Source organism: Dryobates pubescens, chromosome 20, assembly GCF_014839835.1.
Source record: "Dryobates pubescens isolate bDryPub1 chromosome 20, bDryPub1.pri, whole genome shotgun sequence".
Lineage (NCBI taxonomy): Eukaryota > Metazoa > Chordata > Aves > Piciformes > Picidae > Dryobates > Dryobates pubescens.
This window is the reverse complement of record NC_071631.1, coordinates 1,871,984-1,899,901: the sequence shown is the minus strand read 5'-3', so window position 1 is coordinate 1,899,901 and position 27,918 is coordinate 1,871,984. Positions and strand designations below refer to the sequence as shown.

The window sequence follows — 27,918 nt, the reverse complement described above, 5'->3', positions numbered from 1 at the left end:
CAAATCCAGCTTTTCATCTTCCCTTTGGTTCAGCCTCTCGTGGGGGGAAGGCTTTTGGCGAAGCTGTGACATGGCAAAGCGCAGCCTGAGGTCAGAGTCCCCCTGGGGGCTGGCACTGGTGGGGTGCAGTGGGGTACTGCTGCTTGGCTCTATGGAAGCCACCTGCCTGCTGTATTTTTATCCCGATGCTCTAATTCATCCTGGAGGAAGCAGGCCGGGTGGCTGGTGGGGTGGGTTGTTGCCTGGAGATGTGTGGAGGCTGTTCCAAACCCTCCTGTTTTCTCTTCCCAAGTCGTTGACTTCCCTCAGCATCACTTTGCAGCCGCGATTCACCGGCTGCCTCCCCCCTTTTGCCTGCTCCCCCAGCCCTTCGAGTCAATGATTTAGGGGAGAAAAAGGAGGGTGCTGGGGCTCAGGGTGCTGGGGGCCGCCTTACTGACCCAAAAGTGGGGAGGTAAAGATGAGGTTTTAGGAGCAGGAGCGGGCGAGCCGTGCTGTGGCAAGTTGTGGGCAGGTTTTTGGCAGAGCGTTTGGCAGCGCTGGCTGAGGGAAGGCAAAAATGGGACTTGGGGGGAGGAGGGGGGAGATGGTTTTGGTGATTTAGTGAATTCGATTCTTTGTGCAGGAGTGGGGGTGAGGGGAAGGAGGACTCGGGGACCCGTGTTGGGGGTCCGTGCGCTCTCCCAGCGCAGGGCTGAGCTGGGAACCGTTGTACCGGGACCAACCCGAGGCCAGGCGCGGACAAAGGACCGGGGGAGGATCCGGCTCGGCGGGGCCGGTGCGCGGGGAGAGCCGGAGCCGCCGCCGAGCCAGGGCGTTGCTGCTCTTTGTCGGGGGCTGCCGCCATCACATCCCCCCCCGCCTCATCCCCATCCCCGGAGGAGGGGCCAACCCCGGTGGGGCGGGGAAGGGGCCAAGCCGGCCTGCACTCAGCCGCCGTGATCCCCCCCACCCTTTCCCGGTCGGGCACCGGGGCCGGCGAAGCCGGGGGTTGGGGGTCGGTGATGATGATGGTGATGGAAGGCGGGTGGGGGTGTGGAAGGAGCCGCCGTGCCCAGGGAGGGGGCGGTGCGATGGGGCGGGCCGGGAGCAGCGGGTCCGCCCCCCACCCGCCCCCGCCTGCCCCCGCCCTCCGCCGGGGCCGGCAGCGCCGCGGGAGCCCGGTGCTGGCGGCGGCGGCGGCGAACGGCGGGGCCGGGGCGGGCGGCGGCGGCGGCCTGCGTGGTTCGGCCCCTTTTGTTCCGCCGGCGGGAAGGAGAGAGGGCGGCGGAGGAGGAAGAGGAGGAGGAGGAAGAGGAGGAGGAAGGCAGCGGTCCCGGCCCGCCATGCATCCCACCGCGCCGGCCGGGGGCTGCCCGCGGGGGCGAAGCGGAGCCCCCCGCCCCCGGCCCGGCCGCTGAAACCTCGCACAAAAGGGAGAAAAGCGGCGAGGAACGGGAAAGAGAAGGCGGCTCCGGTGTCTTTCTGTCTGGCTGACTGTGTGTGTCCGTCCCTCCTCCGTGTCCCGCCTCACCGCGGGGACCGGCCCCCGTTGTGTGTCCCGCTCCTCCCCGCCATGGCCGGGCCAACCGGTGGCGCGGAGCCGCCGCAGCCCGTTACTGGCCACCGGGAAAGTTAGTGCGAGGAGGAGGAGGAGGAGGAAGCAGCAGCAGCAGCAGCAGCAGCAACCTCCAGGCGCGGCTGCTCGCCGTCCCCCCAGCTCGGCGGATTTGGAGCCGCTCCGGCCCTTTCCCATTTTTGGATGCGTTTTATAGCCAATTATTTCTTTTCCTGGGGAGAAAGAAGAAGAAGAAGAAGGAAAAAACGAACCAAGACCCAGCAGCCTTCCTGCCCCGCGCCTTACCCCGACCTCCACACGCAGCAGCCGGCAGGGTTTTTGCGGGGGGGCCGTTCGGTGATTCCCGGTGATTCCCGGTGGCTCCGAGCGTTCACGGTGCGGTGACGGCGGGGGCGGGAGGGACACGGACGATGCCATCATGTTTTTGAGACAGGAAACCTCTGAGTTTGCCCTGAATGAAGAACTTCCTGTCTTTAAACTTGTCCCGAATATCCGCTGACAAGCTCCGTTCAAATGAAAACACGCGAGCCGCTGCCGAGAGCGTAACTGGGACCAGTTGGGACTTCCACTGGACTTGAAACTGGGCAAAAAAAACCCCGAAAAGCTACCGGAGCTGCGAGACGTTGAGCGACCAGGACGAGCGTTGAGCACCGGGAAGAGCACTGAGCACCGGGACGAGCGTTGGGCACCGGGAGGAGCATTGAGCTACCAGGACGAGCGTTGAGCGACCGAGACGAGTGTTAAGCACCCGGGGACGAGCGGTGCCTTTGTTATTAAAGGAGGAACAGCAGAATTGAGACGCTTCAAACTCTTTTCCCTGCTTTTGGGGTCGCAAACGGCGATCTGGGACTATTTCAATCGGAAGCTGTTGGATTTGGATGGATTTTGTTGCCGTTTTCAGGGGGGGCACGGGGATGGGATGTGTCGTTCGGCTGCTGGGAACCATCGGTGGGGCTGCTGAGCTGGCGCGGGGCTGCCGAGCCACCCTCCCGGCTCCGTAGCGCTGCCGGTTTGGGGAAGAGAGGTTGCCACGGTGGGGTTGGGACCTGCTGGCCGTGGGATGCTTCCTGCCGGGGCGGGCGAAAGGTTGCCGGGGCGGTTCCGTCACCCCTGAGGCCGAGAGCATGGGCAAGCCACTGAGCCGGCCAGACTGTTTACGGCAGAACCGCACTTGCCTGGGGAAGGGCGAGGATGAGGATGGCTACATAGAGGATTGCTACGTGCCCCAGCGGTCGATCTACGACACGATGAGAATCAACGAGCAGATCGATCAGGGATCGAAGCTCAACCAGCTCTCCAAGAGCACCCTGGGCAAGGGGGATGGCAGCACCCTGTCCAGCAACGGCACCCTGGGAGCCTCCAACGTCTTCGAATCCAGGGCTCCGGAGAGCAAGAAGCTGGACGAGAGAGTCATCTTCGACGCGCTGAAGCTCAGCAGCGACGTCTCCAAACCCGCGCCGGCTCCGCCGAGGAGGAGGCCGAACCCCGAGAAGAAGGAGAACGTCAACCGGAGGTCCTGGAAGTCCTTCATGCCCCCCAACTTCACCGAGTTTGCAGAGAGGATGGGGGCTTCCCTGAGCGAGGTGTCGGAAGCAGGGGCCTCCAACCCTTCCCTGCGGGAGAAGCGGGACTCGACCGAGCGCCCAGGCCAGCCCGACCACGGGGAGCCCATGTCCGAGTCTCTCACCTTGGAGCACGTCTCCAAGTCGTCTGGCACGGCAGAGGCTCTTACGGCCTCTGATGGCTACGGTGGCTCCCGGGACGAGCGCCAGGCCCTGCTGAACGCCGGTGATGGTCGCGCCAGGGACCTGGCCAGGGCTCGCTGGCTTCCCAGTGCCACCTGGCCGCGAGCCAGGAAGAATTTCATCAAGGGAAGCTTCAGTGATGGGCACCAGGAGACCCTGGAGGCCTCTGAGTCGGACTGTACGGTGGAGAACGTCAACCTCTCTCCGTGCCTTAGCGAAGAGCTGCTGGATGTGGGACTGGATATCCTCATCACCTCCAATCTCAGGGAGAAGACAGAGTCTGAGCTGAGATTTGAGGAGGACGAGCGCTGGGTGATGATGGAGGAGTGGGAGGAGGCGACGCTGTCAGAGAGAGGAAAGGCTGTTCTGGTGGCAGAGGAGAAGAGGAGCTGTTGCTTGGCAGATATTTCTGAAGAAAGGGAACAATTCGCTGCTCCAGCAGATTGCTCTGCCCCCGACCCAGGGACCTCTGGGTCCTGCATGTCCCCAGGGGGTGCTGGCAGCCCCCTCACCGCGTGCTGTACTGAGGATGTGGCAGTGCAGTGCGGGGCCGAGGACTTTGCTCCGGCTTTGGAGCGCTCAGCCAGCCCTGCGGGCCCGGAGTTGTCCGACACAGACTCGGTGCAGATGTTCCTGGAGCTGGAAGAGCAGTGCCTGAATGAGGACGAGGGCAGTGGGGCTGTCCCTGGTCATGCTGAGGTTCAGGTGTCCCCGATGGACTCGGAGGGGCTGGACCTGGACTCAGCCAAGCTGGCCGGGGTGGTGGTTGAAGTGTGTCAGCTCACAGCCCCTCTGGACATCAGCGCTTCCGACTCTGCTGTCGTGTCGGATCTGGAGGACTTTGATGTCACCTGCAGCTCGCAGGTGCTGAGCGCCCTGGAGCCTGTGACAGAGCCCTTCTCAGAAAGGGACACATCAGCCATCACCCCAACAGATTCAGAGGGAGGGACCTCACCCAGCCCCATGGCCACGGTGGGGCTGGGCTCTTTCCAGCAGTGCTCTCCAGCACCGGTGGAGGAGGATGCACCTTACCCGCTGGTGGGCCCGGAGCTCATGGACACTTGCTTGGTGGCAGTGCTGGGGGCTGGTGGGATGCCATCTCCTGAGACGGGTGCATGTCTGGCTACTGACTTGGAGGGAGCTGCTTACCCCAGCCCTCCAGTGGGATGGGGTGAGGATAGCCAAGACTTGCTGGGCTCTGATGGGGAAGTATCACAGCTTCCCGAGGAGACCTGTCCTGGCCAAGTGTCCCCAGCTGGCCTGTCCCCCTGCCAGCCCCCAGGACCCAACACCATGGCAGAGGAGCTGGGGTCTCCCTCGCAGCACGCGGCTGGCCTTGAGGGGATGGATCTGTTTGGGACCCATCACCTTCTGCCTGGAAGGACTGAGCTCACCAACTGGGCTGTCCCAGAACTGGTTTCTGAGGATGAAGCCACAGATTTGAGATCAGGGAGTGGTGGAGCTGAGGGCCAGACTCACCTGGCAGAAAGTGGGGATGCTTCTTGTGGTTCTCTGCTGTCTTTCTGTGCCGGCTCTGCATCAGAGCTGGGCTCCGAGATTCCAACGACGTCTCCAGTGCCTGCTGAGGACCTCCCATGGGAAACATTTTCCCTGGGCCAGGGCCTGGCTCTGGCAGGGGCTGCCCATTCTGAGGGGTCCCCTGTGGAGGTGGCTGTCACCCATGGGGAGACACGAGCAGCTATCCTGCAGCCAGGAGACCTGGACTTGCTGTTCGTCTGTGGCTGGGAGGAGCGGCCGGTGGCGCGGTGCCGGAGGGTGGCGCGGGGTGAGGAGGTGCCACGTGCCACCAGCCTGGCTGCCCTAGGAGAGCTTCCCAGTGTGTCGCCCCTTGTGGTGCAGCCTGTTTCTGATGCCATCCCATGGGATGCTGGGAGGCTTTCTGTCCCAGCTAACCTACCAGCACCAGGGGATGTAGCCATCCTAGAGCCTCACCTTCAGGAGATACCACCGGCTGCTGGAGACCTTACCCTGGCTGCTGAGGAACCGTGTATTGAGCACCCACCTCTAGATGCCACCACCAGTGCCATTTCCTTGGTGGTGGAAGAGCTTCTGGATGCCCCACCACCCTTTGCTGATGTGCCTGTTGCCACTGTGCCACCACAAGCGTCCGACCCGCTCGGCTTTGGTATCAGGGATCTCAGTGGCGACCCTGCGCCGCTGGCAGCGGAGGGGTTGGCAGCGGCCTTGGGGGATACAGATGACTTTGCCAACATCGTTGTGCCACCCCTCCCAGAGCACCTATCCACTCAAGTGCCCGCTTTGGAGGATGTGACAGAGATGGCAGCTTGGGATGGCGCCTTCATGCTGCCAGGCACGGAGAGTCCCCTCTCAACTTTCCCACCCCCCTTGGAGGAACCTACCAGCCCAGAGCTGCTGAGCACATCCTCCACCATGGCACCCACCGCACAAACCCTCCCTGGGGCCATGCTGGGGGACACCCTCATTCCCCCCAGCTGCGAGGGTGCCAGTGAGGGAGCTGTGCCTGCGGGCACAGAGGGACCCCCTGGCGCCGCTCTCCTCGCAGAAGGGCCTCCTGCTCCACCAGATGGATTCGTTCCAGATAAAGAGGTATTTGTCGCTCCGGCGCTTGCAGACGGGGGTTGGGGTGCACCAATCACTTGAGTTTGTGCTCCTGGGGTGGGTGGGAGGTGGGAGCCCACGTGGCTGTGAGCTGCAGGGTTCAGACTTCAACAGAGAATTGGAGTTTTTTGGTTTGGAGAAGCCCTCTCAGGTCATGGAGTCCAACCGTCAGCTAACGCCGCTGTGGCCATCAAACCACATCCCAGAGCCCCATATGGCCACAGGTTTCTTGAACACCTGCAGGGATGGGGACTCCACCTCCTCCCTGGGCAGCCTGTTCCAATCCCTGACCGCTCCTGCAGTGAAGAAATTCCTAATAGCCAACCTAAGCCTCCCCTGGTGCAACTTGAGGCTATTTCCTCTTGCTCTGGGAGTTGAGGGAGAAGAGACCAGCCCCTTCCTCTCTCCTTTCAAGGAGTTGCAGAGTCAGAAGGTGTTCCCTTAGTCCTTCTCCAGGCTGAACCCCTCCAGTTCCCTCAGCTGCTCCTCCCCAGCCCTGTTCTCCAGACCCTTCCCCAGCTTTGTTGCTCTTTTCTGGACCCACTCCAGCTCCTCAGTGTCCTTCTTGGAGTGAGGGGCCCAGAACTGAACCCAGGATTCTAGGTGTGGCCTCACCAGGGCTCAGTACAACTTTAACTTGGCAGGCAAAAAGCTTTAGGAGGGGAATGGGGGGGGGGAGGGTGGAATTGTGTTTGCTTAAGTAGGGGAGGCAAAAGACTATCACTGCTTGATGACCTAAGCTATTGTCTTAAATTTTTTTGCCTTATTGGTCGCTCAGGCATAAATCACAGGCTTCAGAACAACCTTCTCACAGGAGGATCCTGGAGGGGTGGTTCCCAGCTCTGAAGCGAAAGAGAGTTTGGGGAAAGAGAATCCTGTGAAACGAATTAAAGTGCAAATAATTCCTGCCTTGTGCAGTCAGAGCTTTCGGGAGCTTTTTTAAGTGAGGAGGAAGGTGTTGAAGGCTCTGAACTCACGTGGGATGGGGCTTGGATTCTCTCTGGCGTTGGGGGAGTTGCTTTTTCCGTGCCGTGCCTCGAGGCTTTCGCCTGGAGGGACCTCGGTGGTGGAGTTCCCACAGCCCGGCGCTGATTTCCTGCCATCTGGATTGGGAGAAATATCACTAAGGAGACATCAGAAGTTAGTCAGAGCCCCAAATCCCACTTCAGCAGCAATTACTCATCCTTTGGGCTGTGCCACCCCTTTGGGGGGCTTGGAGAACTGCTTGCACATGGGGGGAAGGGGGAGTCCATGTGAGCAGGGGTTGGGGCACCCAGAGTGCTCCACGCTGGGGAAAAAGAGCTGTGGGGTTCTGGCCATTTGGGTCCAGCAAAGGGGGGACTGGAACTGCTCTGTGATGAGGAAGGGCTGAGAATTGGGGCTTTTTAGTCTGGGAAAGAGAAGACTGAGGGGAGGTCTCATCAATGCACCCACTTGAAGGGCAGGGGGATGGCATCAGTTGTTTTTCAGTGGTGCCCAGTGACAGGACAAGGGGCAGCAGGCACAAACTTGAACATAAGAATTTCCATCTAAACATGAGGAGGAATTTCTTTAATCTGAGGGTGGCTGAACCCTGGAACAGGCTGCCCAGAGAGGTGGTGGAGTCTCCATCTCTGCAGACACTCAAACCCCCCTGGGACTCATTCCTGTGTGACCTTGTCTAGGTGAACCTGTCTTGGCAGGGGCGTTGGTTTTGCTGATCTTCAGGGGTCCCTTCCAACCCCTACCGTTGTGTGATGCTGTGAAATTCACTGCTCTGCTCTCAGCATGTCCTTGCTGCTGGGACCCTTATTTTACCTGCAGCAGCTCTGATTGTCAACCCCTTAAGTCCCCTTGCTGAAGCCCTTGGCAGCTCCAGGTCTGCAGCAGGGCGATGCTGAGCTCTGGATTTGGGAGTGGTGGGGTTAAGGACCGCAGCCACCCGGGAGATGAGGGAAGCAGAAAGCAAGCAGAAAGCGAGGAGGTGCTTTGGGAAGCATTTCTGGGATCGAAGAGGAGGAGGAGGAGGAGGAGGTGTGGTGAAGCAGATGTCCTTCTGTTCGCTAAGATGTCTGTCCAGCCGCTTCGCCCGGGCAGCACACCTCGCTCTTGCACTTTCAAGGGTGTACCTTCAAATATTTGTTTCAAAGCTGAGTCACACATTCATGAATTAAATCTCTGGACTCTTTTCTGAGCAGAGGAAAACAAGCAGGGTGGACGTGCCCACTCCTCAGGCCATCCGTGTGATTAATGAGCCTCACGCAGCAGCGTCCTGCTCCCGGGCTGCAACCCTTCCTGGGCTTGCAGGTGCCCGTGGGCTGGTGACCGGGTTTGCAGTCTGGTCACCAGGTTTGTGGTGTGCTGGCTGAGCTTTCCATGAGGCTTCCTCCCTGCCTAGCTCCTTCAGACCCCTGGAGTTGGTTTTTGCAGCATGCAGAAGGCTCAGACCCAGCTGCATGTGCCAGACTTAGCAATTCTTGCACTGGAACAGTCCTAGGTTGCAGGTACCTGTGGTTTGATGAACAGGATTGTCGTCTGGTCACCAGGTCTGTAGTGTGCTGGCTGAGCTTTCCATGAGGTTTTCTCACTTCTCAGCTCCTTCAGATCTGTGGAGTTGGATTTTGCAATGTGCAGAGAGCTCAGACCCAGCCTCACATGCCAGACCTAGCAGCTCTTGGGCTGGAATGGTTCGTAGGTTGCAGGTAGCCATGGTCTGGTGACCAGGTTTGCAGTCTGGTCACCAGGTTTGTAGTCTGCTGGCTGAGGCTTTCCATGAGGCTTCCTCCTTGCTCAGCTCCTTCAGATCACTGGAGTTGTTTTTTTGCAGTGTGCAGAGAGCTCAGACCCAGCTCCACATGGCAGACCTAGCAGCTCCTGGGCTGGAATGATTCATAGGTTGCAGGTAGCCATGGTCTGGCGACCAGGTTTGCATTCTGGTGACCAGGTTTGCACTCTGGTGATCAGGTTTGCAGTGTGCTGGCTGAGCTTTCCATGAGGCTTCCTCCCTGCCCAGCTCCTTCAAATCCCTGCAGTTTGTTTTTGCAACGTGCAGAGGGCTCAGCCCCAGCCCCACATGCCAGACTTATCAGCCTGGGCTTTTTGTGGGTTTGGCTGCTCTAACAGCCAGCTCCATCTATAAACAGTAACAGGAGAAGCAGTTGGGGAATCAGGGATTTCATGTCACCATTTATTTGTTGTAACCGTGGCATAATTGTCCCTGAGCAAACAGCTCTGGACAGTGTCTGCCAGCACCCCCTGTGCTTCGTGTCCTGCAGAGATGCCTCCCTGCCCTCCAGTTGCTAAGCTCCCAGGAGAAGAAATCGGTTTTTGTAGGGAAAATAAGGCAAAGAAAGTCAAGGCAGCCCCTCTGAAAACTTTCTGGTGTGTGATTGGGGTGAGGGGCTTGTGTATTTGAAGGGGTTTTGGGGGTGTTTGGGGTCGGGGGGTGTGTGTTTGGGAGGTTTGACCTGCCCTGTGTTCCTTCAGAAACGGTTGCTGGGTCACTGTGAGGGCTGGTGGTGATAGGACGAGAGGTGATGGCTTTGAGCTGGTGCAGGGCAGATTGAGGCTGGAGATTAGGGAGAAATTCTTTGCAGCGAGGGTGGTGAGGCACTGGCACAGGTTGCCCGGGGAGGCTGTGGATGTCCCCTCCCTGCAGGTGTTCAAGGCCAGGCTGGATGAGACCTTGAGCAACCTGGGCTGGTGGGAGGTGTCCCTGCCCACGGCAGGGGAGTTGGAACTGGGTGATCTTGAAGGTCCCTTCCAACCCAAAGCATTCTAGGATTGCTGTGCCAGCCAGGAGCTGCTGCTCTGCTCAGGGAAATCGTGCATCCAAGTGTCCCTGTGTTCTCAGGCACGGGAGGAGGAGGCAGGCTTGGGAAGGCAGGCGGCTGGCAGCCATGCCCTCTGCTTCCCGAAGAGGCATCGTTGCGACAGGACCGAGGGCTCCCATCCTGCCCAGCACGGGCTGCTGGGTGACCTCTGCTCTGCCTGGGCTCAGGGTCCAAGGGCCTGGAGCAAGCCAGGAAGGACTCACTCCTCTTTTTTGTTGGATGCTTGTGCTCCTCCATTGCAGGGTCATCCCTTGGGATGTGGCCTTCCAGTGACTAAAGAGGGCTTCAGGAAAGCTGGGGAAGGACTCTTTATGAGGGCTTGCGGTGACAGGACGAGAGAGATGGCTTTGAGCTGGAGCAAGGGAGGTTGAGACTAGAGATTAGGAAGAAATTCTTTACAGTGAGGGTGGGAGGACACTGGAACAAGTAGATGTGGCACTCTGGGACACGGTGGTGTTGAGGAGAAGGTTGGACTTGATGATCTTAGAAGTCTGGTGGTGAGCTGGTGGCACAGGTTGCCCAGGGAGGCTGTGGCTGCCTCCTCCCTGGAGGCGTTCAGGGCCAGGCTGGATGAAGCCTTGAGCAACCTGCGCTAATTGAAGGTGTCCCTGCCCATGGCAAGGGGGTTGGAACTGGATGATCTTTGAGGTCCCTTCCAACCCAACCATTCTGTGATTTGGGCAGTGCTGGAGAGGGCCCAGGCCCAGGCACCAGCGGGTGGTTGCAGCAGCTCCACAGCTCCCATAAAGAGCTCTTATCTCCGGCGCGGAAACAGGATTCTCCTCGCTGCCTCTCTTTACAATGAGGAGCTTCATTCCCTCTCCTCCCCCTTCCCTATCAAATCTTCTTTTCTCTCTCTCTCTTTTTTGTAAATTTTTTTTGGGTTGAAAAGCTTTTCCCCACAGGATTCCCAGGCAGGACCCTGCCAAGTAGGCGGCGTGGTTAACGACCAGCACATTAATTGCCTCTTGCCTTTTGTCTTTCAAAACGCAGTGAGCTTCTCGCTGCCTTGTAATTTGGTGGTTAACAAAACTCCATCTGATGTCAGGTCTCCCTTCTCAATAGCATCAACTGTGAGAATTGCTTCAGCTTGGGTTTTTTTTCCTCCCCCAGGAGCATTATTTCCCAATCCGGTGGCTGACCAGGGCTGCTGTTTCTCATTTCTTTCCTGATTTGCTCTCTCCAACTCATTCCAGTGCTTGGGGGAAAAAAAACCATAAGGGGGGATGGGGTGGATTTAGCTGTTGAAGAGGAGAGGTGGATGGGTGTAGATGCTGAGCTGTGAGACATCTGTGTTAGTGGGTCAAGGCGAGGGAGGAGTTCAGACCAACTTGCACAGCTCTAATACAGCAGCAGCACAAGTAGCTGCTGCATCCTCTCCACAGAAGCAAACCTGTTTGTGTCTAGTGAGCGGTGGAGGGGCTGTAAGAGCAGCTCAGGGGTTGTAAATACCTTTTCTCTCCCACCCTTCCTATCCCCAGCTGTTCCAGAAGGAGCAAGTGGATCCTCTCCAGCTAAAGCTGCAGCAAGTCAATGGAGTTGGTCAAGGACTCATCCAAAGCGCCGGGAAAAACTGTGATGTCCAAGGGCTGGAACATGACATGGAAGAGATCAACACTCGCTGGAACACCCTCAACAAGAAGGTGAGTGTGTGGGAAAGGGCTGGAGGTGGTTTCTCTCAGACCTCTTGGGGTCTGTCTGGTAGAAGAAATGGGTCGTGGGCAGGGATCTGAGGCTCTGGCGTCAACGTGTCACCAGCCTGACCATGCAGTGGGGCTGTCTTTGGGGTGCAGGTGGCCCAGAGAGTTGCCCAGCTGCAGGAGGCCCTGCTGCACTGTGGGAAGTTTCAGGACGCCCTGGAGCCGTTGCTGAGCTGGCTGGCAGACACCGAGGAGCTCATCTCCAACCAGAAACCTCCCTCTGCAGAGTACAAGGTGGTGAAAGCCCAGATCCAGGAGCAGAAGGTGAGCAAGCACAGGGTAACAGCTGGGTCGATGGGAGGGGGAGGTCTGGACAGCAGGAGAATATACTGGGGGGTCCAGCTGTAACAGATGAGGTGTGGCAGAGCGAGAATCACATTGGTTGGCAAAAAGCTTGAAGTGCAACCATTCTGTAGCTCTGCTAAGGCTGGTGCTAAACCATGGCCCCTAGCACCACATCTCTGCCTCCTTGAAACACTTCCAGTGATGGGGATTCAGCCACCTCCCTGGGCAGCCTGTTCAGTGTTTGAGAACCCTTTCAGTGAAGAAGCTTCTTCTAATGCCCAACCTAAACCTCCTCTGGTGCAGCTTAGGCCATTTCCTCTTATCCTCATACCCCCACCAGTCTCCAACCTTCTTTCAGGAAGCTGTGGAGAGCCAGAAGGTCTCCCCTCAGCCTCCACTTCTCCAGGCTGAACACCCCCAGCTCCCTCAGCTGCTCCTCCCCAGCCCTGTTCTTCAGACCCTAAGCAGTGGATCTTTTGCAGTGGATCTCCTGCTTCCCCACATCCCAATGGAATAAGCAGGCAGCTCGTTTGCCCACACTCTCTCCATCACCTAAATCACCTTTTCTTGTCCCACTGCCTCTTGGAAGTTTGCTGCTGCTTCTTCCAGCCCAGTGCTGTGTCAGGAGCAGGCAGGTGGTCGGAGATGCCAGGCTGGGTGTTGAAAGGAGGAGCTGGCAGCCCCGTGCCGAGGCGTGCTGCTGTTTGCCGAGATAAGAGCCCTGCCCGGCGCCTCCGTGGCCAAGTCTGCTGCTGGGCAAACCTTGCTGAAGGGAATTCTTATCGAGGCTTGGGGAGGTGGATTGAGACTTGGAAGAGGAAATGGGTTTGAAGTGAAAAACTTGATAAGTTTGGCGGTTGTGGGGAGAGGGGTGAGGAGGAAACCTCTGAGAAAAGGTTGGACTGGATGATCCCTGAGGCCTCTTCTATCAACCTATGAGGACTTCTGAATCATAGAAGGGCTTTGACTCTCTTTCAGAATAGAACATTGCAGTTGGAAGGGGCCTACAATGATCATCTAGTCTAACTTCCTGACCACTTCAGGGCTGACCAAATGTTGAAGCCTGTTATTACATCACTGGATTCTTTTCCTTGCCTGGTTTTGAAGGCAGAAGCTGCCCCACTGGGCTGCCTTTGGTCTCAGCCCCGGGCTGGGGTGGTTTTCAGCCACAATTAGGGATTTGCTCTCTCCTGAGGGCCAGAAGAGGTTCTGCTGATCCAATCTGGTCCCTTTTATCCTCCTTTGTCTTGCTGCCGCTGCTGCAGCTGCTCCAGCGACTCCTGGACGATCGCAAAGCCACCGTTGAGATGATCCAAGCGGAGGGTGGCAGGATCGCGCAGTCGGCCGAGCCCGCCGACAGGGAGAAGATCGTTGGCCAACTGGAGAGCCTGGAACGTCGCTGGGCAGGGCTACTGGGCAGTGCAGCCAGCAGGTGAGAGGGTCCACCCCACCAGGCAAACAAATAAGCCCCAGGGGAGGCAGCTCCTCCAATGAGTCGCAGTGCCCTGGAGCTTGGGGTGACAACGCGCGGGGAGCTGCCGGAGATCTCCCCGCAGATACATCCTGGAAACGTGGAAACAGCTGGAAAACATGAGAGCTCCAAAGGCTCTTTGGGAGCTGGAGCTGATAGCAGTGGTTTACAATGGCAGGGAAGAGCTCAGATGAAATAAATTCCCTGCAGGGGACGGATGTTATTTTTGTTCCTTTAAGCGTTAACATTTAGCTGCAGCAGCAACATCCTGTTGACACCTTTCTGCTGCCTGGATCTCATTTCTGAACTGCTTGTTGCTACAAAAGATAATATCTGGGGTTGTGAAGTCACATCTGAGGGCCAGGTTTGACCTCTCAGTGCTTTAAATCACTGCCAACTAGATGACTGTCCATCTAGGGCTTGTAGCAGTGCCAGGCTGGCTTTGACCAGGAGCTCAGCAGCTCTGAAACACCGAGAGCCCAGCCACAAGCTGAGGGTGTTGGAGGATCACTGAGGTAGTGATGGGGATGGTAGAAAAGCAGCACAATGGGACAGCCTCTCTGCCACTTTCCTGGATGGATAAACTGGATCCTAAAGGCACAGCAGCAAGAAGCAGCTTGCTGGGATGTTTCTCCACATTGGGTTTGCCTTTGCAGCTTGCCTGACGCAATGTCTCACCTTGCTCTGGAACAGGGCTGCTTTGGTTCCCTCTTCCTTAATACTTTCAAGCTGCTTCCCATGCCTGGCACCAACAGGGAGCTGCTCCTTAGTGGTTTATTCCTTCCTACAGGCAGAAGCAGCTGGAGGACATCTTGGTCCTGGCAAAGCAGTTCCATGAAACCACAGAGCCTGTGTCGGATTGGCTGTCCGTGACCGAGAAGAAATTGGCCAACTCGGAGCCCATCGGTACCCAGACCGCCAAGATCCAGCAGCAGATCAGCAGGCACAAGGTAGGACCTGGGCATGAACAGGAGCTGCTGCTGGAGGTGGTTGGTATCCCAGTCAGGTGGTTGTTTCTGCCACGGTGAGGAGGTTATTGGAGGAGTTAGAATCATAGAATGGTCCAGGCTGGCAGGGACCTCCAAAGGTCATCCAGTCCAACCTCTGCTGCAGTCAGCAGGGACATCCCCAGCTAGATCAGGTTGCCCAGGGCCTCGTCCAGCCTCACCTTGAATATCTCCAAGGAAGGAGCCTCAACCACCTCAACCATTTCTCAAGGTTTCCTTGTGTATGGAGAAGGCTGCAGAGGAAACCAAACGTTAAACTGATGAGGAAATGTTAAACGTGAAGAGAGACTTTGCTGTGAGGGTGCTGGAGCCCTGGAGCAGGCTGCCCGGAGAGGTTATGGAGTCTGCCTCTCTGGAGAGCTTCCAAACCCATCTGGATGCATTCCTGTGCAACCTGCCCTGTGTGGTCCTGCTTTGTCAGGTGGCTTGGATTGGGTGATCCCTAGAGGTCCTTTCCAACCCCCACCCATTGCTTCTGATGCCCCTCACAGCAAACCTATCTGCCCCTGGCTACCAAACCCATCCCTTTCGTTGTGTTTCTTTTACATCTTATTATTTTGCTGCCCTTTGGGTTTCACATTGCCCCTTCCATCCCTTCAGTTGCATTCCTCTTTTACGTTGTGGTTTGTTTGGGTTTGTGGTTGTTTTTTGTTCCTTTCATCCATTTCCATTCACTCCTTTTCCGTTGTCCGTTTCTGTTTTTCGTTTGTTTGTTCGTTCTTTCGTTTTGTTTTGTCCTCCTGCCATCCAGGCCCTAGAGGAAGAGATAGCAAACCAGGCTGCCGAGGTGTCGCGGGCGGTCGGCGTCGGGCAGTCCCTCTCCTCCCTCAGCTGTGCCGCCGAGCAGAGGCTGCTGGCAGAGAAATTAGAGGCTCTGCAGCGCCGCTACGGCGAGGTGCAGGAGCGCTGCTGCCGGAAGGCAGCGCTGCTGGCCCAGGCGCTCTCCAACGCCAGGCTCTTTGGGGAGGAGGAGGTGGAAGTGCTCAACTGGCTGGCTGAGGTTGAGGACAAGCTGGGCTCGGTATCCGTAAAGGATTACAAACGGGACGTCCTGCAGAAGCAGCATGCTGACCAGCTGGTATTTTCCATTTCCTTCCACCTTTATGTTGGTTGTTTTGTTGCATTCATCTGGGGGTTATTTATTTTATCTTTCTTTGGGTTTTTTTTCACTCCATGTTTAGTTTTGTTGCTTTTCTTTTTGCTATTCTTTGCTTTTCTTTTCTTGTTTATTTTCTTTTCTTTGCTCCTCCTCTCCTCCTCTCCTCCTCTCCTCCTCTCCTCCTCTCCTCCTCTCCTCCTCTCCTCCTCTCCTCCTCTCCTCCTCTCCTCCTCTCCTCCTCTCCTCCTCTCCTCCTCTCCTCCTCTCCTCCTCTCCTCCTCTCCTCCTCTCCTCCTCTCCTCCTCTCCTCCTCTCCTCCTCTCCTCCTCTCCTCCTCTCCTCCTCTCCTCCTCTCCTCCTCTCCTCCTCTCCTCCTCTCCTCCTCTCCTCCTCTCCTCCTCTCCTCCTCTCCTCCTCTCCTCCTCTCCTCCTCTCCTCCTCTCCTCCTCTCCTCCTCTCCTCCTCTCCTCCTCTCCTCCTCTCCTCCTCTCCTCCTCTCCTCCTCTCCTCCTCTCCTCCTCTCCTCCTCTCCTCCTCTCCTCCTCTCCTCCTCTCCTCCTCTCCTCCTCTCCTCCTCCTTCCTTTTCATTTTCTTCAAAGCTGGTTTTCCACTGCTGGTTCTCTTCTCTCAGCTTGCAGAAGTGTAAAGAGGTTTAATCTGTTCAAAACAATCATTGACACCCCAGCCCCCCCACAAAAATAAAAAGGGCTACCCAGGGAGGGGAAACTTCCAGTGATTTATTTGCTTTGTGAACACAATGCCTGAGTGAGCCTGGCCACCCTGTGCCTGGAGAGAGCTGGAGAGATGCTGTTTCCAAGAATGAGAGCTTGAAAAGCCTGCTGGGTTTGCTGAGCCAGGCTGGCCACCGAGGGAGCTGTCTGCTTCCACTGCCTGGTGGCTGTCCAAGCTCTTTTCAGAAGTGAGGTTGTGTCTAGCACAAGGGCAAGCTCTTTGGCAGGGGCTTGGGATGGCTTTGCTGTAAGCTTTGGGGGTTCCAGAAGTCCCACAGCAGGAGGAGGGTGACTGGAGAAGGATCAGATGTGCTGTCCACCCACCCTGTTCTCAGCAGGAGCAGTTCATGCTCTCCTTAGCATCTCTGGCAGGTAGAAGGTGGGGACCTGCCTGCAGAAGGCTAACCCCAGTTTGCTTTCCTCACCAGGCTCTGAATGAGGAAATTGTGAACAGGAAGAAGAACGTGGACCAAGCCATTAGGAATGGGCAAGCCCTTCTGAAGCAAACCACAGGTAACAGAGAATCGCAGAATCATCTTGGCTGGAGAAGATGAAGGCCAGTGGGGGGGGGGGGTGGGGATGCTCCTCATCCTCTGCATGGTCTTCCTTGGGAAGTCCATGCTCTGCAGTGATAACATTGTTCAGGGGGAGGCTGTTCTCTCTCATGTCTGATTCCCTTTTGGATACTCCCAAACAGCTGTGTGGCATCCAGACCTGGCTGCTGAGCCACCAGCACTCCAGCTCAGGGCTTGCTCGTGGAGCTGGTTGGTCCCGAGTGCCAACCTCACAGCTTGATGAATGGGTGATTCCCACCAGCCACGTGGTGATGCTCAGCTCTGAGCAGCCCCACAACACCAGGGGAGGGTTTTCTCATTGCCTCCAGCTGCTAAATCACATGGAAAGAGGTTAAAAATACCCTCAGCCCTTTCCTGCTCTCACTTTCCCACACGGAGCAGTTGTTGCCGTTGCCACGTGGGTGTGAGTTCATGTTTGTGAGTGGGAAGAGAGGTCGGGGAGATGCATTTCCTTCAGATGTGGTCTGCTCAGAGCAGATGGCCAGACCTCTGTCCTTGTGGGAGCTGTGGAGCAGGAAGAGTGATTACAAAGAATTTGGCTTGAAGTTTCTTGTCCTCTTTAAAGAAAAAGGGGAACTGGAGGTTTTTTTCCCTTAGAGAGCTGAGGTGTGGTGGCTTTGGGGCTTCACAGTTTCATTCCTCTTCCAGGGAGGGACATTGTGCTGGCAGCTCTAGGAGTTGCTTCCTGGCTGTGAAAATGGGCTGGGAAGTTGCACACAGCAGTGTACTCAGGTGGCCAAGAAGGCCAACAGCATCCTGGCCTGGATCAGCAATAGTGTGGCCAGCAGCACCAGGGCAGGGATCATGTCCCTGTACTCAGCACTGATGAGGCCAATGATAGGTTTAGTTTTGGGCCTCTCACCCCAAGAAGGACATTGAGGAGCTGGAGTGGGTCCAGAGAAGGGCCACAAAGCTGCAAAAGGATCTGGAGAACAGGGCTGGGGAGGAGCAGCTGAGGGAGCTGGGGGTGTTCAGCCTTGAGAAAAAGAGTCTGAGAGGTGACCTTCAGGCTCTCTACAACTCCCTGAAAGGATGCTGGAGCCAGGTGGGAGTTGGTCTCTTCTGCCAAGGAAGATGTGATAGGAAAAGAGGAGATGGCCTCAAGTTGCAGCAGGGGAGGTTTAGGTCAGACATGAAGAACAATTTCTTTCTGGCAAGGGTGGTCAGGGATTGGAACAGGCAGCACAGGGAGGTGGTGTCCCCATCCCTGGAGGGGTTCAAGAAACCTGTGGCACTCTGGGACATGGTTTAATGGCCATGATGGAGTTGGGTCAGTTGTTGGCCTCCATGACCTTAGAAGTCATTTCCAACCCCAACAATTCCAGGGCTGTAAAAGCGAGACCGAAATCAGCTATTTAAAATGGGGCTGGGGGGAAGAGGAGGGAGGGCAACCAGCTGCCTAAACCTTCCTGCAGCCCCTTCCTTCCCAGCCCAGCATCACTTGGCCCTTTGCTGCTGTCTCCCAGGGGAGGAGGTGCTGCTGATCCAGGAGAAGCTGGATGGGATCAAGACTCGCTACTCCGACATCACCGCCGCCAGCTCCAAGGCGCTGCGCACGCTGGAGCAGGCTCGGCAGCTGGCCACCAAGTTCCAGTCCACACACGAGGAGCTCACCAGCTGGATGAGCAAAGTGGAGGATGAGCTGGCTTCCAGTGGGGCCCAGTCCCCAGCTGGCGAGCAGATACCCCAGTTCCAGCAGAGGCAAAAGGTAGGGGCTGGCAGAGCAGCGCTGGTGGGGCTGGGAGGTGAGGGTCGGAGCCGGTGGGGGGTTGCTTGCTGCCTTGGCAAGCTGCAGAGGGAAGTCAATGGCTGGGGCTGGTCTCTTCTCACAGGTAATTAGTGATAGAACAAGAGGGAAAGGCCTCAAGCTGCCACTGGGTAGGTTTAGACTGGACAGCAGGAAAAAAACACGTCATAGAAAGAGTGGTCAGGCGCTGGAATGAGCTGCCCAGGGAGGTGGTGGAGTCACCAAGCCTGGATGTGTTTAAAGGTGGTTTGGATGTGGTGCTTGGGGCTGTGAGCTTTGCAGAGGAGGGTTTTCAGCTGGCCTTGGTGATCCTGAGGGTCTTTTCCAACCTGGATGGTTCTGTGGAGTCTGTCATTCCTGGGAGTCTGTGGTCCCTGTGACTCTCTGATTCTGTGACTCTGTCACCTGCCACACATCTCCATGGGTGCCTTCCACAGGAGCTGAAGAAGGAGGTGATGGAGCACAGGCTCATCCTGGACACGGTGAATGAGGTGAGCAGAGCTCTGCTGGAGCTGGTTCCCTGGCGAGCCCGTGAGGGGCTGGATAAGCTGGTGACGGACACCAACGAGCGCTACAGGCTGGTCAGTGACACCATCAAGCAGAGGGTGGAGGAGATCGATGCTGCTATTCAGAGGTCTCAGCAGGTAATTTGGTAACCCCTCTAGAGGCTGATAGTTTCCTCAGGAGAGTGGGAGGGAGCAGCTCAGCATGGCTCCAGCCCACACAGCACTGCTGCAGCAGGCAGGATGGCAAACAGATCCCGACAGGAGGGACAAATCCTATCGGGAATGCCAAGAAATGAAAGGCTCCAGCAGCAGCACATGGATTTGGGGCTGCTTTCTGACCCATGTATGGTTTGGATAACTCCAAGGCTCCCAGGGCAGTGCTGTGCCTTACCTTGCCCATGGGGTTTGCGTGCCTGGCTGATGCTGCTGGTGTAAAACCCATGGCAGGTGACTTTCAGCCTGGAAGAAGTCATGCCCTGTGGTGATGGCGCAGGGATTGGTCCCAGGAGAGCAATCCAGGCTTGTTCTGCGTGGGCTGGGGGCTGTGGAGCATGGTGGACAACTGCTCTGGCTGGCTTTGAGCAAGTGAAATGATGGTGTGAAATAGGAGTGTCCCCTTCCCTGGGAGCAGGGCATGTGTGGAGAGAGGTGGCTGCTCTGCCATGTCCTGCTGCAGGGCCTGCCCCTGCTCTGTGCCCCAAATCCAGCTCCAGGAGCCACCAGGGGATCACAGAGTCAGCAACCTGTGTCCATCCCAATGTCCTCTTGTCCCCTTCTCCTCCTCACCTCTGCATACCTGGGCGAGGTGTTCCTCCCACTCAGCCTGCTGGGTCCCCCCATATCTCCCTGGTGCCCATCTCTCAGCTGTGGCTGCTGTCCTGTCCCCTTGCAGTACGAGCAGGCAGCCGACGCCGAGCTGGCCTGGGTGGCCGAGACCAAGCGGAAGCTGTTGGCTCTTGGCCCCATCCGCCTGGAGCAAGACCAGACCACAGCCCAGCTGCAGGTGCAGAAGGTAGGAATGTGCTCCCTGCAGGGAGGGGATGGTGGGCAGTGAGGAGGGAGGTGGTTTGGGTGGTAAGCTGGGGTCTGGGGGAGTCAGCTCTACCCTGGAGAGACTTCTGGGCTTTGCAGAGCCGAGCAGAGAGCAGCAGGGAAGGTGCAGCACTTGGTAGGGACACAAAAATGGTCTGAGGCTGGAAGCTCTCTGCTGTGAGGCCAGGCTGAGAGAGTTGGGCTTGTTCAGCCTGCAGAGGAGAAAGCTCCAGGGAGACCTTGTGGTGGCCTTTCAGTGCTTAAAGGGAGTGATCAGGGAGCTAGGGACAGACTTCTTGCCAGGGCCTGTTGTGACAGGACAAGTGGTGATGGTTTGAACCCAAAGAGGGAGATTTGGACTTGAGAGAAGGAAGAATTTGTTTCTGCTGAGGGTGATGAGATGCTAGCTCAGGTTGCCCAGAGAGCTGGGAGCTGCCCCATCCCTAGAACCATTCCAGGTCAGGTTGTTTGGGGCTCTGAGCAACCTGCTCTGGTTGGGGATGTCCCTGCTGCCTGCAGGGGGGTTGGACTGGATGAGTTTGAAAGGTCCCTTCCAATCCAAACCATTCTATGATTCTATAAATGAAAACCAAAGGAGAAGGAGGATTTAGAGAACTGAAGTGGTGAGGTTCTGGAGGAAGAAGCCTCCTGTCCATTTGGAGTTGCTGAAACCTTTGCCTGGCTGTTCCGAGCTGGTTGGATGCTCTTGCCTGGACTCCTCTCCAGCAAGCTGCTCCTTCCAAAGCCTTTCCCTGGTGCAAGCTGTGCCACTGGGGTGTTGGAGGCTGTGGCAGCAGGAAGGGTTCAGAGAAGTGCAGATATTGATTAATGGGGGTGCTTTTGCAGTGGCTTTTTTCTCTCATTGTTCCTTGCAGTGGGGGGACTCCACATTTCCCTCCTGGCAGCCAGACATGGAACAAAGAGACACTGGGGGTTGGTTTTCTCTACTTTGTGTGTGTGTGTCATTGTGAGATGAGCTCATGGCTGAAAGAAGGGGCACTTGAAATAAACAGCCCCTTTCTTCCCTCAGCAGCCTCAGCAATCAGAGCAGCCACCAGGCTCATATTGGATTTTAGAGGAAGAAAGAAAGAAAGAAAGAACAAAGATAAGATGTTGTAAGGGAGAGGGGGGCTGGACCCACCAGCATTAAGTGAAATTGAGCTCAGCTTGGCTGCCTGCTGGTAATGATGTGGAGCTTGGGAATGGCAAAGTTATTGGTGGAGGCAGCTCTGGAGAGCATCGTTTGGATGTGGTCGCTAAGGGATGGATGTGTGGAGCTGTGCCACCAGGGAGGGACCCTGGCTGTGGAAGTGGACTTGGTACCTTCATTTTAAGAGCTGCTTTTCAGGCCTCTGAAAGAGAGAGAGAGAGGTTGATGTAGATGAGTCATGAGAGAAACATGCAGCACTCTGCACTTCCAGCCAGCTTTGCAGGCTGCCTGTGCCGAGCTCTGCCTGACCTCTGCGGCGCTGAGCTCCGCTGCCCGCTCAGGCTGGGCCGGGTGGGCATGGGGGGGGCCTGTGGATGGGTTGGACGAGGCAAGGTTGGGCTCAGCTCTGATTCCTTTCCCTTTCTCTGAACATTTTCATCCTGCAGGCTTTTTCCATCGACATCATCCGGCACAAAGACTCCATGGATGAACTCTTCAGCCAGCGCAACGAGATCTTCGGCACCTGCGGGGAGGAGCAAAAAGCTGTTCTGCAGGTGAACCTCCCTCTGCCCTTCACTCCCAGGAGAGGGGAGAGAGGAGAATGCTCAGCTCTGGCATGGGCTGAAGGAGTTTGAAATCACTCCCTCTTTAGGAATTCCCAGCAGCATTAGCAGAAATCTCTTTTATTGCTTCTCCTTATTGCATCTTTTTTATTGCGCTGCTTGGGGGGGAGGGACACAAAAGGGGTTTCTGGGGCTGCTTTAGTTGGAATGACATCTGCCACGCGTGGAAGGGCCACCACAGGCAGCTCACAGATCCACAGAGTGCTTTGGGTTGGAAGGGACCTTAAAGATGAGCAGCAGGGACACCTCCCACCAGCCCAGGTTGCTCAAGGCCTCATCCAACCTGGCCCTGAACACCTCCAGGGAGGGGACATCCACAGCCTGTTCCACCCTCACTGTAAAGAGCTCTTCCAGCTCACAGCCTGCTGCTGGCCCTTTTCCTGGGCCCCTTGTTTTTGGTGGTTTTTTTTTTTCATCCCTGACTACAATTCTCTTCCCTCTTTGTGTTTCCTCCAGGAGAAAACCGAGTCCCTGGTGCAGCAGTATGAGGCTGTGAGCCAGCTCAACTCGGAGCGCTACGCCCGCCTGGAGCGTGCTCAGGTCCTGGTCAACCAGTTCTGGGAGACCTATGAAGAGCTGAACCCCTGGATCGAGGAGACACAAGCCCTCATCTCCCAGCTCCCCCCTCCAGCCATTGACCATGAGCAGCTCAAGCAGCAGCAGGAGGACATGAGGGTAAGAGGACTCAGCGTTTGCAGCTCCTGTGCCGCTGGTTCTGCCCGGCGCAGAGGTGCAGCACTCCCAGGGGCAAGGCCACCTCTTTGCTGCTTTTTTCTGGATTTGCCCCTCCCCATTTTCATCTTTGTGGGGATCCTGCCTGTGTAATGCAAATGTACCCTGAGCATACTGTCTGGAAAGCCCAGAATCCCAGCATGGTGGGGCTTGGGAACTACCTCCGGAGATCATCCAGTCCGACCCCGCTGCTCAAGCAGAGTCACCCATAGCAGCTTGCCCAGGATCACCATGGCCAGGTGGGGTTGGAAGCTCTCCAGAAGAGACTTCACAACCTCTCTGGGCAGCCTGGGCCCCCAGTTACATCAGAGTACTTCATACTAAAACCCAGGTTGCACCCAAGGGAGCCTGACTGCCCTTGGATCTCCTGCCTGATTGTGGCAGGGAAAACCACTCTGTGCTGCTAGGGACAGCACAAAGCTGCTGAGGGACTTTTCTCAGTGGAGTCTTCCATGGGGGCTGTGGGGAGTGTCAGGGACCAGCTGTGCCAGGGAAGGACCAGTGCCAGAGAATGGCCTGTGCTGGGGAAGGACCTGTGCTAGGGAAGGACCTGTGCTGAGTGATGTGCTGGGGAAGGAGCTGTGCTGGGTGATGTGCCAGGGAAGGATCCCTGCTGGGCAGCATGCTGATTCCTGCAGAGCCATGGCCATGTTAGGAAGAGCCAAGTGCCATGTGCTTGGCAGATGCTGGGTGGAGGAACCCACGGTGTGAGCTCACCAGCAGATCCCATCCCTGCTCCTGGAGTGCTGGATGAACTCAGAAGGCAGCAGCTTCAGTAGATTTCTAAACAAATGCCTGAGGGTTTGGTTTTGTTTTTTCTTTTCTCCTCTCCCATTCCCTAGCAACTGAGAGAGTCCATCGCTGAGCATAAGCCTCACATTGACAAGCTGCTGAAGATTGGCCCACAGCTGAAGGACCTCAACCCTGAGGAAGGGGAGATGGTGCAGGAGAAATACTCAACAGCTGAGGCCATGTATGCCAGAATCAAGGAGGAGGTTTGCCAGCGGGCGCTGGCGCTGGATGAAGCTGTCTCACAGTCCACCCAGGTACGCCAGGGCGTGAAGGAAACGGCTCACGGTCCCCTGGGGAAGCCTGCAGCCTTGAAAGGAGGTTTTCTTTCTGAGCCTTACCCTCTCTAAGGCCACAAGGTGGTCAGACACCTTCAGGGCAGTTTCCTGCTGCTTCGGCCGCTGGCTGCGGAAGCGGGAGAGAAGGTGTTGGAGTCTTGACATAGTAAAGAGGGTCATAAACTTTTACAGCCTCAGTAATGATGCTGGTTCAAAGGGGCTGTTTTGGCATCCAGCCAAGTGTGGAAGGGCCCAGAGAGCCTTGCTATAGAGCTTAGAGAGATAAGTTCCATTGCTGATAAGCTGAGCATGCAGGGCACGGCCATGGGATCCTTTGTATGGGAGAGTTAATGGTCGGCTCCAGGGTCTGGGCACCTCCAGAGAAGGTCAGTGACTGGAGGAGCAGAGATAGGAAGGGAAGGGCAGAGACTTTAGGTGCTAAAGGCCACAAAGGGGGTGAAGAATTTCTAGTGCTGAGGGTTTATGAGCTCCCTGAGTCAGGCTTCATCTCAGCGCCCTGTTAACCGCAGGGCAGTCGGTTTCTCGTCACGTCTGGGTTTGGACTCCTGTATTGTGTAGTCACTTCTCGTGGTTTGCACTTTGTATTAACTCAGAGTTTTTCCTCCCCCCTCCTCCCACACCCTCCCCTCCCCTCTCATCTCTCACTCCCATTGTGGAATGTGTTTGTCTGTGTGTTGTTGTTGCTGCCTGTGCCCGTCCTCCCCACATGGTCCCATTTCATTCTTGTGTTGACTGCGCCCCACCATTGCAGATTACGGAGGTAAGCCCCCCCCTTCCCCTCCCCCTCCCCCCCCCCCCTTCTTTCTTTGGGCTGAGTCGATTTTACACCCAGATTTTGGGTTCTGGTCCATGCACAGCTCAGCAAAACATGCTTCAGAATTAACACTGGGGGCCTGAAACCACTTTTCTGTTGGGGGTGGGGGGGTTGGAGATGGCTTTCCATGCACTGTCGCCTGGGCTCGGCCGCTGCCGGCTTCTGCTGGGGATGCTTCCTGCAAAGCCTCTCCTGATGCACAGAGCTTGCTGCTCTAGCTGGACTGGCTGGGTTGCTCCTGCTTGTTGGCTGAGCCAGCCTGGCCCTTGCTCAACTTTGCACCAAGAGCCCATCTCCTCTCTGCTGTCAGAGCCTGGGATGTAGTGAATGGCAGCACTGGTGTCCTGCAGAGAGAGGGACCAGAGCTGTCCTCCTTCCTCACCAGCAGAGGTGGTTTGGGATCTTTAAGGCCAAAGTTGACTTGTCCTGAATAAAATGACAATAAACCCTGCTTAGAGCCATTTTTCTCTCTCACACTTGGCTTTCTGGTTCTGCTTTTGAAGCCCTAGCTCCATGGCAGCTCCCCATGTGCATGCAGCCTTCCACCATCTGCTGCTGACCCTGCCGGGGGTGGATTTTCTTGCTGGCGCTGCACCAGGTGGAGGTTTCCATCAGCACCAAACGTGGGCACTTCTCCAGCAGCACTTTTGTGCTCAACCAGCCATGCAGCCAGGGCACTTCTGGGCATGGTGGTGTTGGGTTGATGGTTGGACTTGGTGATCTTAGAGGGTCTTCTCCAACCTTAATGATTCTACGATGTGGGACCCTGCAGGCTTGCTCCTATCCCTCCTGGCTTGGCCCTTGGGGCCGATGGTTGGATCTGGTCACCTTAGAAGTCGTTTTCCAACCTTCCTGATTCTATGATTGGAGTTTTCCAACCTGAGTGGTTCTGTGGTTGGCTTTCCTCACCACGCTGCCCACCCACAAGAAGCAGGGCAGCTTCCAAACTGGGAATTCTGTCGGGATGAGCCTGGCGCCAAATCCCTGCCGCGTTCGGTTCACCGGCTCTGGGAGTCTTTCTGCTTTGAGGTGCTGCAGCCTGGGGCTGTTGGCAGCGGAGGAGAGCAGAGGCAGGCGTGACCAGGAGGCTGTGGGTTTAGCTGCTCTTGCAGGCACCATTTGTCCTCTCCCAAGAGGCCCTCTGGGGTGCAGCGCTGGGGGGCCGCGGGGAGCGGCGCGGCTCTGCTTCGATCTGCCCGGAGCGCCGCCGCCGCCGCCGCGCTGCTTAGCCGCCTCCCGGCCTGCCCTGACGAGTTTCTTCTTCTCCAGTTCCATGATAAGATTGAACCCATGCTGGAGACCCTGGAGAACCTCTCGTCCCGCCTGCGCATGCCGCCCCTCATCCCCGCCGAGGTGGACAAGATCCGGGAGTGCATCAGCGAGAACAAGAACTCCAGCGTGGAGCTGGAGAAGCTGCAGCCCTCCTTTGAGGCCCTGAAGCGCCGCGGGGAAGAGCTGATCGGCCGCTCCCAGGGAGCAGACAAGGACCTGGCAGCCAAAGGTATCTCGGGGGGGGCTTGAGAGCAGCTGCTGCTGGCTGGCTGCTGGCAGTGCCCAGGTTCTCCTGCCCGCACTTCAGCTCCGTCGCTGCTCTGGGGAGGGTTTGGTGGCCCGAGGATGTTGCCGGTGAGGGTGGTGAGGCTCTGGAAGCAGGTTGCCCAGAAAGGTTGTGGCTACCTCCTTCCTGGGGGTGTTCAAGGCCAGGCTGGATGAGGCCTTGAGCAGCCTGGTGTGAGCTGAGGCTGTTTCCTCTCAGATATCCAACTCCATCCTTGCTTTCTGTCAAAGGCTTCTCCCATCACAGAGTTAAAATCAGAATTCCTCATCCAGCTTGCTCTTAAACACTCCCACAGCTCTTCCCTTGAAAGGTGTTTAAGACCAGGCAGGATGAGACTGTGAGTATCCCTGCCCATGGCAGGGGGCTTGGAACTGGATGATCTTTAAGGTCCCTTCTGTGATTTCAGAAGGTCTGCTGGCCTCAGGAGGAAGGATGGGGTTCTCTCTATGAAGATTTCTAGTGCCTGCTTCCATCTGGAGCAGGCAGGGTGGTATCAGCCAGAGGAGGCAGAAGAATTGGTGGCTTCTCAGAGGTTCCAGCTCAGCCAGGCTGAGCCCTCACCCTCCGCTGGTCTCTTGTGGCAACTGTTGGTGGCCCCAGCGAAATGATTTGTTGGTGTCCATTCAGCATCTAATGGAGGGGAGGAACATCCCCAGCACAAAAGGAACTGTCAGCACGACTGGCACTAATTGGCACCTTTCTTGGCAGCTCAACAGGCAGCTCATGGACTGAGTGAGCACAGACTTCATGCTAGAGGTGGCCAGAACAGAGGTTTGTTGGAGGAGGATATGTGGGCAAATCTGCCCTGAGCTTGCCTGCAGAGGAATAAAGGCTTCATTTCTGCAAGCTGGAGTTTCTCATGCCCCTCAGAATCCTTTGAGTCAATGCTCTGATGCTCCTGCTCATCTTCCCATGCCCAGCTGAACATTCTCTTGGCTGTTTCAAAGTGGAAAGTGTTTGTAGAATGCTTTTTGAGTTGTAAAACCCAAAGGAGGTTTTCTTCCTCACTGAGTGTTTCCATTCCCTTCCCCAGTAATCCAGGATAAGTTGGATCAGATGGTCTTCTTCTGGGAAGACATCAAAGCTCGGGCAGAAGAACGTGAAATGAAGTTCCTGGATGTCCTGGAGCTTGCAGAGAAGTTCTGGTATGACATGGCAGCCCTCCTGACCACCATCAAAGACACTCAAGACATTGTTCACGACCTGGAGAGCCCAGGCATCGACCCCTCCATCATCAAGCAGCAGGTGGAAGCAGCAGAGGTGAGCACCTTGGAGCTGCACCTCTGTCTGGGGCTTGTCTACAGCCAGCTTCCAAGCTAAACTGGGACAGGTTTTAGCTATGAGCATGGCCAGAAGAGGCTGTGGGACAGCTGTGTAGGCAGAAATGTTAAATCCATTCAGTTTGGAATTGCAAAATAAAAATCCAGGAGTGCCTTTCACAGATCCTTCACCACCACCCCCTGGGCCAGACGTGGAAGTGATGCTTAGCTCACTTTATCTTAGTGCCTGTTTTGGGAAGCTTCTCAAGTGTGTGGCCAGAGCTCTGTGCCCACTGGTTCTGAGCAGTGTGGAGGTTTGCATGGATCTGCTCCCAGCCTGAGCTGAAGGCATCTGAGTGCTGTCTGGTGTGGGAGGGACAGAAGTGAGACTAGAGAGAAGTGTAAAGCTGGATGGGCTTGGATTTGGGTGTTGCTGGTTGTTTAAAACAAGTGGTGAAATCCACTTCAAGTGGACTTGAGTTGTCTGGGACCTAGGGGAGCAGAGATGTTTATGGTTTGTCCTTGGTGTTTCCCTTTCCTAAGCATTCTGGCTCTGGTTTGTGGCTTTTGAGTCTCAACAGCTCATCCCTGTGTTGACAAAACCCCTCCTGCAAAGAGCCCAGCTCTTGTAAACAGCATCTCCAGCCAGGCAGGCCAGGCACACGTCAGGTTGGCTGCAGATGTTCTCATCTTAGCTCCCCCAACCCCTGCACACAGCAGCAGCTGTGGCCAGAGGTGGGAGCAGCCCAGGCTGGTGGTGGTGCCCATGACGAGCACTCTCTCGCTGCGTGACTGAGTCGCTGCTGGCCAGGGTGCAGGGCAGC

The 27,918-nt window shown here is 56.6% G+C and overlaps 1 protein-coding gene across 21 annotated transcripts in view; it reads left to right on the top strand.

Moving 5' to 3' along the window:
* The window catches only part of MACF1 (microtubule actin crosslinking factor 1), a 176,916-nt gene that overhangs the window by 123,830 nt on the left and 25,168 nt on the right, over nt 1–27,918 (top strand). For 18 of the 21 annotated variants that reach the window (XM_054170417.1, XM_054170406.1, XM_054170415.1 and 15 more), the window contains 14 exons: nt 11,198–11,359; nt 11,510–11,680; nt 12,967–13,133; nt 13,963–14,122; nt 14,931–15,257; nt 16,439–16,523; nt 18,052–18,293; nt 18,770–18,976; nt 19,731–19,850; nt 21,467–21,574; nt 22,100–22,318; nt 23,218–23,421; nt 25,547–25,778; nt 26,869–27,095. In XM_054170417.1, coding sequence (XP_054026392.1) covers nt 11,198–11,359; nt 11,510–11,680; nt 12,967–13,133; nt 13,963–14,122; nt 14,931–15,257; nt 16,439–16,523; nt 18,052–18,293; nt 18,770–18,976; nt 19,731–19,850; nt 21,467–21,574; nt 22,100–22,318; nt 23,218–23,421; nt 25,547–25,778; nt 26,869–27,095 — 2,631 coding nt within the window. The remainder of the gene's footprint in view (nt 1–11,197; nt 11,360–11,509; nt 11,681–12,966; nt 13,134–13,962; nt 14,123–14,930; nt 15,258–16,438; nt 16,524–18,051; nt 18,294–18,769; nt 18,977–19,730; nt 19,851–21,466; nt 21,575–22,099; nt 22,319–23,217; nt 23,422–25,546; nt 25,779–26,868; nt 27,096–27,918) is intronic. The other 3 variants (XM_054170404.1, XM_054170416.1, XM_054170405.1) reach the window with 1 other exon arrangement.